Below are 12,194 nucleotides of genomic sequence, written 5' to 3'. Positions count from 1 at the left end.
GCCTGGGAAGCTTTTGGTATGTATTTGCAGCTCAGGCCGTAACCCATCAGTGGAATCCAATAAAATTAGTTTGACAAAAGCTGCTGGTCTTCTAGGAGGAAATGTTGGAGACACTGACAGAGGATCCTGGATGTATCTGATTATAATGCCCACAGAGTCTTGGTAGATCTACAGAGCAAACTGTTTTCACAGTGTCAGTCATTAATTTCTCCATCTTCCGCAAGCACCTTTTCAACTTTTCTAACTGCTTGTGCTCACACCTCTTCTCCTGCGTGGCTCAAAGAAGGATGAAGAGAGACAGCACAGTTTTAAAAGGGTCATGTCATCCAAGCACCAGAACACTATTGAGAACAGAACGAACAATACAGTGCCTACTGCAGGGCCTTGTGAGATTCCCCCAGGGCCATCACAAGACCATTGTAATCTCTGCTAATGCTTGCACTAAAGATAACAAGGCTACTTATATTCAAAGCCACTGCTCCCACTTATTTTGGCCTTACATAACTACCATAAAGATGAGACTACCGCTTTACAGATAGTCTAATAATTTATCTTAGAGTTTCAGATCCCACTTTCCATTGTGTCCTGTGAATTCCTGGATGGAAAACAAAACACAATGAATCCAAACACTTTCCAAAATGTTTTTCTGACATCACTTTAGTGGCATTTACCTTGTTTGCAGGGAAAGGAAGGAAGGAAAAGACAAAAAGGATGGAAAGTACTTTTTTCTTTTAAATACCATTCATTAGAACAGATTTCATTATCCTTACAACACAGTAATAACCTAGGATAAAAATAGAAATAAAGCCTTTCTTTACTAAGAAAATTACTATCCATATTTCAGCACTAATCAACTGCAGAACAGCTGTGCCTATGATATCAGTGGCATAAACGTTATCACAAAGCCATTTTTTCCCATCGCCATGAAAACCTGACACAAGAACCGAAATCTGTCTGAATTTCTCTCCCTTTAACATGCAAAACTGCTACTGAGTAGAGCACCTCTAGGGAGTGAGGTTTTCTCATCATGTCTGGACCATTTCTGGGAATTGACAGGATACAGGTAACTCTGCCTGCAGCTCCTACAAAAGCACAAGAGACAGTTAAACTGTAGGAAGGAGATGACATTTCAGAAGGGAGGAGTCTGGAGGCAGGAGCAGCTTGGCCTGTGCCCTGAAACCACCTGGAGAACTGCTGCAGCAAAGAGGCAAGGACAGGCAATTCCAGCTAAGAGCGGCCAAGCCCTCATGCCATAGAACACTGACTGACAGCCAACACAGACCCAGGAGAATGGAAAAAATTGGGAAAAACTATGAAGAATCTCACCCTTGATGTTAAACTAAATATGATACTTTCATTCTGCCTATTTTTCTTCTCTTGCTTTGAAACCAGATGTTTGGAATTGTACTGTTTGCAGCATATACCTCCTGCTTTCCCATCAGACTGTGAAAAGGTACAGAAATTGCAATTGGAGCTTTCAGCAGTGTTTTGTGCATAAGTATTTAGTCTTCATCCTTGCACATCAATGTACAACAGCAGTAAATGGAGAATAAAGAACAAACTTTCCATCACTGTAGGAGGCAAAGCACAACAATTTGTCTATCACTAAGTAGCAGGATTTGATTTTAAGTGCCATCGAAGAGATTAATGTCTGCGTTACCAGGTTCAAAACAGTGCTCATGTCACCATTTAGAAACAATGAGATGTAGCAAAGTCACAGGAAGCAAAGGAAACAGGAGCTTCAGGCTCATGGGCACAGACGGCATAATTGATCTGTACTTAAAAGTGCAAATCTATCCAGGAAAGAAACAAAACAGAAACCGAAACAAATCCCAAAACCAACCAAAATAAAACAAATTTTCAGAGGGATACTCTAAGAGTATCAGTCTACCATTTCCCCCTTCACATATATTTTATATTGTGAGTTTAATCAGTCTTCAGCCTAAACAGTCTATAATGTCTTTTTCTAAAGGTGGAAAATCTTCCCATATGAAAACTCCCTTAATTTCACTGAAAGATGCACAGTTTTTTGGGATGTTGTCTTGTGAAAGGTATTTCTTTGCCATATATTCATTTTTCACTTTTTTCAAGCTGAGGTAGCTTTATGAGATAATAAATGTCTGCTGTTTGTAGATGTCACTAGAGGACTATAAACACCAAGTCAGAACTACAGAACAAATCTGTATGCTGCAAATGGTATTACCCAGGACACCCATATAAAGAAGATGATAGACAACACAGAGCAGCAGACATAAATTAATCTTTTCTTCTAGAAACAGGACCTAAAAGTCCCTTAGGCCTGAACAATGTTAGCAGCTCTCTTAGATGCCTCAATTCTCTCCTTTTTTCCTCAGTTAGTTGGGACTGACATTTAAAAAATTGCCGACAGTCAGCTTTTTCCTTAAAGCCTTCAGAATTTTGAGATCAATTTGCAAAATAATGAGTCTTAAACTCCTTGGATTTCATCAGATCTGAGAAAACCTCAATTCTGACAACATTATACACTGTAGAAGACATCAGATCAACAGACCACAATGATTCAGGCAGTAGTTATGTAAAGCATCCTTGTCTGTTAAAATTGCTTTAGCCAAAAGATTAGATTAATAACAGAGATTTATGATCTTAACTGCTTCTTCAGTTAGCCAGGTTCAGCAACAGAGACAAGTATAAAACCTGCCTTTTGCTGTTACCAGGCTTCGCATTTAGCCAAACCTGCTTAACAACACGTCCACCATAGCACCTTGGCCATTGGGTACACATACAATAAATTCCTTGTTCTTCCAAATGTTCAGTGTCTGTGGTGCTCAAAACCAGGCACTACCCTGCCCACCTTACTTGCAAAGCCAAGGTGAGCTCCAAGCATGTCCAGCTCTCCCACAGAAGACCTACCTCTCCCAAAACCTTTTACCCAGCAGTCCCAAGATTAGTACATTCCTTTAGGAACAGGTAGGATTGGACTCCTAATGATTAATTGAACAGTGTAGTTCAGTATCAAATAGGAACTATCAACACCAATGCCACAACATTAATTGGAGCAGGTCCAGTGAGAGAAATCTTATCCCTGAAAGGTGATGCTCTGACTATGCCACGCAACAGTCCTTTTCTGTTGGGCCTTTGATAACAGAGCACTTGCAACAAAGTGGAACCATGGTAGCTGAGAAAGTTGTGGTACCAAGCACCAACAACACCACCGTGCAGACCACAGCTGAAAAACAGATCACCTCAGGCAAGAGCAGACACCTGAACCACTGAAATACATGCTAGGGATTTTTTTTTATTACTATTATTTTAGATTTTGACACAAGGAAGACTACCCTACATAGATACCTATCTGCTGGAAGAGGTCATGGCTAAGGATCCTAAATGAATTTTGATGCTTAAATCTGCAGCTCTGGGACTAAGCTGCAGGGACTACTCCTCATGATCTGGGGCTTTTGGAGATCACACCACAATAATCCAGGCAGTGACAAGAAGCAATAGCACTTGCTTAGTGCTTCAGCTGCTAGCTTGCCTTTACAGCTCTTCTCTCCAAATGCTTTCAGTCTGTACTGTTAACTTAAATATCTGGTTTTCTCTTTCGGCTTTTAGAGCAGCTCATGTCTTCTAAAGACATAGCACTGGTGTTAACCTGTACGAATGACTCGAGTAATCTCAGTCACATGTCTCTAATTTACACCAACTGAAGATGCAGCTTGTTATACCTTGATTATTTTGGAATAACCATTGTGTGCTACTGTCATCCCCATGGACACTGTCCACTTCCTCTGTGCAGCAGCTGTATCTAGCACAAAGGCTTAGTCTCCAACTCAAAATATTACATGGCTCAATGGATCCAAGAATTCCAGATTTGTTCATGTGGAGACTTTGTGCCTCTAGAAAACCTCTAAATTCCTTATAATACAACTCCCCAAAATAAATTGGATTCTGTGAAGCTGCATTGTTCAGAAATTAATCTGCTAAACTATGGAGGTCACAGGATCCAAAAGTCAGGTTAACTCAATGTAATTAATTCATTGAGGCATTAGCCCAAATTTGCTGTTTATCTTTCACAACAGAGGATCTCATAATGCCATACAAATTGAATTTTGCACTGATGCTTGTATTATTCAACAACTGAAAAACAGGCTGAGATCTCTGTTTATTCTATGAAATAAACCTGATTCTATTACTTGTCTTCTGGAAGAACCTGTGGTTCTCAATCTTCCATGCTTGTTGACTGTTGCCCTACACTGTGCTTGAAAGCTGGTTTAGGTTTTTGTTTAATTGTATACATCACTGGTACTGAACACAAGAGGACCTTCATTTCTGACTGGAACCAACAGATGCTACTGCAATATAGCTAATAAATTAATAAGAACTTCACTGAATGAGAACAAGTCCACTGCTCGTAACTAATAATTATACAAAAAGAAGTGATAAATTATGACTGTCCATACTGTCCATATCTTATGCATGCTTCCTACTGAAAACAAGAATTTAAAGAAATGTAGAAGACAGACACAAACAAATTTGATCCTGCATCTCCTCTGATTTCTGTTAAGCAGCAGCGGATCTTCAGATATGCAAGATGCAATCATCCTGCTAGGACATACTGTAGTAGCTTTGAAGATTTATTTATGTCTCTAATAAATGTTTTCAGGCACCTGTTTAAAAAGAAAACAAGTTGTGAAATCAAGTAAATGGTTGGTATTTTCTAAGCAGGTGGTAGATGTCAGTAAAATAGTCAGAAGAACCTTACAGTTAAGGTTGGTTCTTTATGTAAATCTTGGAGAAAAGGAACTGTATTTGCAGCAGTACATCATTGCTTGTCATTGTCCTTCATTTTATTTCCCTCTCTTGAAGTGTAGCTGTTCAGCTCTTTTGATACCAAAGGGTATTATGAACAGTTTTCCTCTATTATGCTGTTCCTAAAGGCTTTTAGTGTAAGTCTTCATAAAACCTCACATATGTGCATTATAAATTTACAGGGAATAAGTTCCATATGGAAAATTAATCATATTTCTCCTTACTATTTTTTAGCAGAGATTTTGACATTAAGCACGAGAGCAACAGACATTGTTTTAATTCTTCATTGTGGAAGGGGAAAAAAAAAAATCAACTTTTGCCTTGGGTTGAGAAAGGATTTTTTACATACTCCCTCTTGCAGTGTCTCCCTTGCAAAACCAAAAAAGGATTTCAGACGGACAAAAAGTAACCACAATTATATGGAGTGTGTCATTGATAAATTCCAGGGGAATACAACAAGCTAGGTAGGCACATACCATTAGATCTAGCTGTGCAAAATGTTAAAACGCTAGCCAAGATTAAGCTGGAATATTTGGCCACATCAGCCCTTGGGACTGCATTTAACTTTTAAAAGACTTGATCTCACTCTAGATTTAAACTTTAGCAAAATACCTCTTTCAAGAAAGCAATTTACACAGCAGTCTCTTTACACTTGTGCTTCAGTCCCTTGAAGCCACTACATACAGAGAGACTGAGAACAGACGTGGGTCTTTCATTTCATGACAGCCTTAGTTTTATGTAATTTTCAGTTAATCCTAGGCTTTCTGTTTCCAGTGCATTTACTCCTGAATTATGCTGATGCAAGATGAGATGAGACTCAGGGCTGCAGTGACTTCAGAATTTTTGGAAGGGGTCATTCCAGGAAAACTGGTAACTTCTCCCTATCCTCTTGGAAAAAAAAAAAAAAACAAAACAAAACAACAGTCCAGAATGTCATTGGAGTATGCTCAGATGTTACAGAACTTTTAGCCTCTCTTCTTCTGCAAGACATCTGCTTCCTGCAAGTTTCCTGATGCACTGATCAACTAAACTGGAAACAGTTTAATTATTTATATTTATTTTGCTTTTAAACTGACCACATTAAAAGAAGAAGCTCACACTTATTTCTGTTTATAATAACACAGAAAGAAAAATAAACAAAAAAATGTACAAAAGATACAGAAAGCTGAGTAATATATACAGTGTGAAATTCAGGCAGAGCAGAAGGTCCTCATGAGTTACAGGTCTCCAAGTACATATAAACTCTAAGGCATGAATTTGTCTTTAGCCATATTTATGCAGGACACTTTAGGATTTGTCCTGCAACTTAAGGTTGCAAATAAACGCCTTTAATGTACTGTGCTTAGTCTGAGCAGTGAAGCTGACTATAAGGTAAACTGTTAGGTACCAACAGAGCTCTGAACCTTAATCACATTTTCCAGTTATGTTGTGGGGAGATGCAAAGGTTTAGTTAATGCCAGTATAATGTTCTAGGCTTAAATGCCACACCCATCACTCTGATAGCCAAACTGAGTCAATAATTCAACCCAGATGGGAATCCAGGTTCATCTTGGCTTATTGTTATCTGCTTTGACCATTAGGCTGTATGACTCCCATAAATTATTCTGCAGTTCCTGTTAAAAGAAAACAAATTCACATGATGCTTAATGCTGCCTCCCAGCTGTAATGCAAACTGGAATTTTGGACCACAGCACTGCTCCCTGACTCATCCTGGATCCCTTCCATGTGACGTTGGATCCATCTAAGCAGGGGAATAAGTGGACTAGAAGGGCTGGGCTTTTTTTCCTTCTTTTCTTTTTTTTTTTTTTTTTTTAATCATTCACTGTCCAATAACACGTGGATGCTCATGCAGCCTGTCTCTAGGATGTGAAAATTAACAATACCAGAGAGGGGCCCTTCTGAATACACAAGGATGGAAAGGAAAATATAAAAGGGCTAAAGATTTATACAAGAATAATTTAAGCACTGACTCATTGCCATTGCTAAATTTACAAAATATATAAAACCCAGACAGAAATGTGGGGCAGGAGGGAGATTGCATTAAGTACCACAGGGGTGAAGTACTATAAAAAGATAAAAACAGCACACCCATGGAGCAAAAATTTGTTTTACACATAGTTTAAATACAGCCACCACGCTTCACATCTCCTGGGCATGGCTTTACTATAAGCTCCTCTGTTGCTTGTTTGTAGTCGGAGAAAATCCAGAAAGCAAGGAAAACAAACACATCACAGGTTCTCCACATCTATTTGGTTTAACAACACTTAGCATGCACCTTTGGCATTTTCCATGCGTTAAAAAGACAAAGTGCCAACTGTAGCTCTGGCTATCCCACAGGCTGCCTTGCCAGGAGCACATGGTAGGGAAGCCTGCTTAACTAGCATCGAAGGATTCCCTCGTGTAGGAAACCTCAAAGAGTATAGAGGTGGCTCAGTGGCCCATTCCAGCACCAGACATTTCAGCCAAAGAAATGCCAGCATGAGCTGGGAATTCAGCTGATCCCCAGCTGATGAATCAGCCTCTCCGGAGCCACAGGTAACCGGTATATCTACATTGCAGTGGCGCACAGTGGAGACACCCGAGATTACAGCTTCTGTATCTTTAACAGCAAAAAAGAGGAAAGAGAGGAAAAGCAAAACAGGGATTCAAAAGGAATCCAGAAATACATCATTATTTTGACCACCCAAAGCTGACAGCATGCTCACAGAGTGACTCTGAATGGTTATAACCTTCCAAAAATTAAACTGCCAGGACCCTGACTGTGTGGAACAGTTACACCTCCACTTGTTCTGCAGTAGAACACGGAAAAAGATGCTGACTATATCCTCTCTGCCAGGGCCAAAACAGAAACAGGTTTTGTTTAATTCTTTGGCTTTGCTTTTTAATACCTTAGTGTTTACAATGCTGATTTGCTTAATTATCATTATCTAGCCTCTGAGAACTAATGATGCAGTATCCACAAACACTTGAAAATGCTCTTTCCCATTGAACAACATCAATTTCCATTTAATGTTCTAGATTAATTAAAACTTTTTTTTTCCCTAGGGCCTTTTTTAATTCAACTTCAAAATTCCAGTAGAATTTCAGGAGTGCAATATCATTTGCATAATTGCAAATGTGAAAATATCACCTCTCAGAAAAACAAACAAGCAAACAAACAAAACTGTTAAGAGGTAGAGTGAGATTAGGGCTATTGCAGTTGGAGAGAAGAAGGCAGAAGCTTGGCAGAGGGGTCCAAAAGAGGTATCTCTCTTCTGGGTATCTCAGAGCAGCTGCCCACCAAGCCAAAGCTGAGGGCATGAATACAACTTAAAATTATACCTTTCTGAGATGTAGTCCCTTACTCAGCTCTACCAGAAGGCACTTCTCTCTTCCTGGGAATATGGTCCTGGAAGCATCTTATACCAGCTCTTGTTCTTGCAGTTGCTCTTATATTTTGAGATGCGGCAAAGGATACTGGTGAAGCTGCTATTTCCATTTCTGGTTAAAGCGCTCCATGGGCAGAGCCCACATATGGGCTGTGGGTGACTTTGGCTCAAAACACTTCTGCCTGGTTTGGGACACATCTCTCTGTGCTTCAGCACTGCACCTTAACAGGGGGTCTGCTCTGTTGCCCATACCCTAATAATCCCTTTTGGATTGATCCAGTGGTAAGAAGAGGGGAAGTAAATTTAGTTCCTGGATCTCTGGCTTGTCCAGATGTCCAAGCCAAAATAAAGTTCAAATAAAAGTGAAGCCAAACTGCTCAGCCTTATCAAGGCTAAAATGCTTCTATTTACAAAGCATTTCAGAGCAGGACTCGGAAAGCTAAAGAAAAAGAGGTGTGACACCTGCAGGATTTAGGTATCTCTGATAGTAGGATTACAATTAATTAAACCATCCTAATTCCTCTTCAGAAAGCTATTCAGACACCCATCTTTCACAAACGTAGTAAAGATTTTGGCCCTTACATACCTTACAAGAAATGATGAATACTGCTTTTCAGGATCAGGCCCCTAATAAGCTAAACAAACTGATAAAAAAGCAAAGGTTAAAATCACATCAGCTATAATAATGAGGGTTTGAAAAACAGTATCATAATATCGTACTATATAGCATTAAAACCTTCTAGCGGTAAACAGTGAAGTCTACTTGTTCCCTAGATTTGCAAACAGTAAAAAAGATAAAGTGGCTAACAGCCTTGCAAAAGTTCTTGCCTGCATCTCCATGGCCTCTGTCAGAGCCGCAGATGCAGCATTCAGCTGCTGCTTTCTCAGCAGAGTGCTCCCTGCTTATGGTCAGACTGCCCCATTGATCTCTATTGTTCTTGGACTAATCTTCCCAATTCGAATCAAAGAGAAGCTTTTTATGAGAGCGCATAGGTGGCTGCTTTGCAGTTCTTCAGTACACAGTCACCAATTACCTAACGCGCTCAGGAATGTCTCCTTTCATGGAAGCAATAACTTTCGTTTTGTAATATTCACAGCAAAACAAGGAGCTTTACCACCCTCTGTGTCCTTGCACAAAGCAAAGTACAGGTTGTCAGTGTGAGAAGACGTATAATCTCATTCAGTGAGCACCCCAGACCAGCCAGGTGCTCCGCAGCTCCTAGTGATGGACACGTTCAGCAAAGCCGCGCTCCGGGCAATGCTGGACGACTATTTGGAAAGGAAGGAATTTTGCCACCGCTCCAGCAAGCAACAGTTCCTTACTGGTCACCAAGGGCTGACTGCGCCCTTCCCATCGTCTCGAGACACCTATGCGAGGCGGCAGCAGGCGCACGGGTGCCGGGGCTGAGAGAACGAAACACCTCTCCCTGCACCAGCATCACAGCCTTTAACTCCCGCTCCCCAAAACTGCCTCCTCCTCTTCCCTGAGCCCCCAAATCCACCTCTGCTGCCCTCCCAGGGCACAGCCGAGGGGGTTTCCCAAGCCAGTAGTTTCCCACCTCCCCGATGACAGCAAGGCAGGTGGCCCGGCCACCGCTGCCTGTGCCGGCGGCATGTTCCCTGTCCCCGGGGTGGGGCAGAGCCGAGCGGAGACTCCGGGAGAAGCCAACGCACTTTTCCCCCCCTACCCCTTGGCGGCGGCGGCAGCGAAGAGCTCCGGTGCCCGGCGCAAAGTCGCGGAGCCCCGCAGGGCTGGTGGGTACCTGCCGTGGAGCCGGAACGGCAGCGAGGTGCGGGGCGAGGCCGGTTGCGGGGCCGGGGGCCGGGTGCTGGAGGCGTTGCGAGCCGGGTGAGCTCCTCCCCGGCGGCGGCTAAGGGTCTCTCCCCTTCTGCGCGGAGTGTCAGACTTTCCCCTGGCTCCTTCCCTTCCTCCATCCCCGCCACCCCTTTCCACTCCCTCGCGCGCACATGCACACCCCTCCAGCAAATGGGCTGCTTCGTGTGCCTCTGTGTGTGTGTGTCAGCCAGCTCAGACACACACCCACTGCTGCTGCTGCCGGCTTAGGTCACAGCTCCGGCCACCAGGAAACGTTTAACTCCCTGAAAAGTAGCAGAGTGCACGCACAAACACAACACATACACACGCAGACTGTGGTACCAACCGGGCAGTGAGGGGAACCTGTGCTCATGGACCTTCCGCTGGACCACAGAACTCCTGCACTTTCGGATCACGCACCTGAGAGTTTGCCCAGGAGCAACCCAGCCTAGTACTGTGATCACCCTGCACAGGTGGCTGCTTCAGATAGTAAGGTCTAAAGCAGCCTCAGCTCCACTCCAGTTGTTCCCGGGGCATATTCCCACTGGAGCTGAGCTGCAGGTCACTGGCTGATGGACGGGGAGTGTTAAAAAAGCCAGCTCACCACACTTACTGATAAGGAGAAAACAGCTGGGCAGTGGCCCAGAGCTAGGGCTTGGTGTGCGTTTAAGAGTGTCCCACGTGCAAAGCTGTAGTTGCCTGGGATACATCTGCCTTTGCATTTATTTGTTTTGCCAGTGGAATGTGCTACATCGGTGGTTCTCCAGCTTTCGCATGCTGCAGACCACTTCCTAAAACAGAATTTCTCTCCTGGACCAATCCACTCCTACACCAAACCTTTCTCTCCAACATATTTCCTTCTGTGGCTGCCCGAGGAAAAGCCTTTCTGCCCACAGGCTGAGAGGCACTGAACACATGGCACAGATAGTATCAGACGCTTCCAGACAAGACACACTGGGGTTCTTTCAAAAGCTGTGTTTCCCTTAGTGAAGAGCTCAGATTGAAACTCTTCAGCCGGTTGCAGAACAAACCCTGACTGTTGCTCCCATGAAGTAACAGCAGAACTAAGGAAGTCCAGAGACATATTGGAGTTTCCATCATGTTACGCAGCAGGACTTCTTCATCTGCTGTTCACACCTAAGTCAGATGGGTGGTCTGGGCATACAGGATAGGATCTACATGTGTGTATGGTGGGGTTAAACTCTCCAAATGCCAGCTCTTATCTAGGTTTTTTAAACAGTTAGTTACTAAAATACCAAGTTAATGTTGTTTTTATAAACTCTGCGTACACAGATACGCAGATTGTAGTTATCTACATGTGTCTCATATTCCCACAAAATAAACGAAAGAATTTGAGGACATGTTGTTTCACACTTGCCACTGACTTCTGTTGTTTAAGGCCTTCAAAGGGGACTTAATATCTCATTTTCCACATTTGTTTCATTATCATCAATAAAACTTTTCATTGCTTAAATCCCTGGATGGCACAGCTCAATAAAAGATCATTGTGATCAATATGATGCAGATTGTAGCCAGTTTGTGTTTTAAATTCCTGTAGAATGATTCTTGCACTTTGTTCACAGGCATTCACTGAACATCACAGGCACTCTGCTGGTAATGACCTTCTGCAAATGAAAATGAGGAGCAGGTTGATGGAAGAAAAATCCCTATTGAATTTTCAGGCATTCACTAGTACTACACAATTGGGCTTTGAGGTACCCTGAAAATGTGAATCCTAGTAAAAACAAAACAATCTGAAGAGTGCTGCCTGCTTCAAGTACTGGAGACATTTCAGACTCCTGTGAAAAATAAATCAGCATGAAAGCTCCCTTTTCTCATTTGTGGAACCTGCCTGAAGTCTCTGTGAAATGTAAAAGAAATGGATTTGGAAATGGTTTATTTTAGTAGCTTTTTTTTGTTCCTTGCAAATAATGAAAACACATTTTTGTTGAATAAATAGCAGAAGATTCGTCTTTCAAGAATCATAAAAGCGAATTTGTGAAATAATTAAGAGCTTCATTCATTCAAGTGGAAGAAACCAAGAAAAAAGATGCCCTCTTGTGGCTCTTTGCTGAATGAAAACTGGTGAATTTGTAAAACTACCTCGCAGACGGCGCGGAATGAGCATGCCTTTTTGTTCCTTGTTATGAAGGCTGTAAAACAGTTCATTCCATGGACACGGGCTGAGGGGTCGTTCACCATCTGCAAAGTATCATTTTGATGCA

The 12,194-nt window shown here is 42.2% G+C and overlaps 1 protein-coding gene across 5 annotated transcripts in view; it reads right to left on the bottom strand.

Moving 5' to 3' along the window:
* The window catches only part of SEMA3D (semaphorin 3D), a 141,389-nt gene extending 130,870 nt beyond the window's left edge, over positions 1-10,519 (bottom strand). For 2 of the 5 annotated variants that reach the window (XR_009967290.1, XM_062631945.1), the window contains exon 1: positions 9,656-9,783. Coding sequence is in view for 2 of the 5 variants with exons in the window: in XM_062631945.1 (XP_062487929.1) it covers positions 9,656-9,768 (113 nt within the window). In the remaining 3 variants the exon portion in view is untranslated. Of the gene's footprint in view, positions 1-9,655; positions 9,784-9,916; positions 10,116-10,389 lie in introns of those variants that run through there. The other 3 variants (XM_062631948.1, XM_062631949.1, XM_062631946.1) reach the window with 3 other exon arrangements.
* Positions 10,520-12,194: the final 1,675 nt, after the last annotated feature.

This window comes from Pezoporus occidentalis, unplaced genomic scaffold, assembly GCF_034315485.1.
Source record: "Pezoporus occidentalis ecotype Australia unplaced genomic scaffold, CSIRO_AGI_Poc_V1 ctg38, whole genome shotgun sequence".
In the NCBI taxonomy this organism is placed as follows: Eukaryota; Metazoa; Chordata; class Aves; order Psittaciformes; family Psittacidae; genus Pezoporus; species Pezoporus occidentalis.
This window is presented reverse-complemented; position numbering and strand designations above follow the sequence as displayed.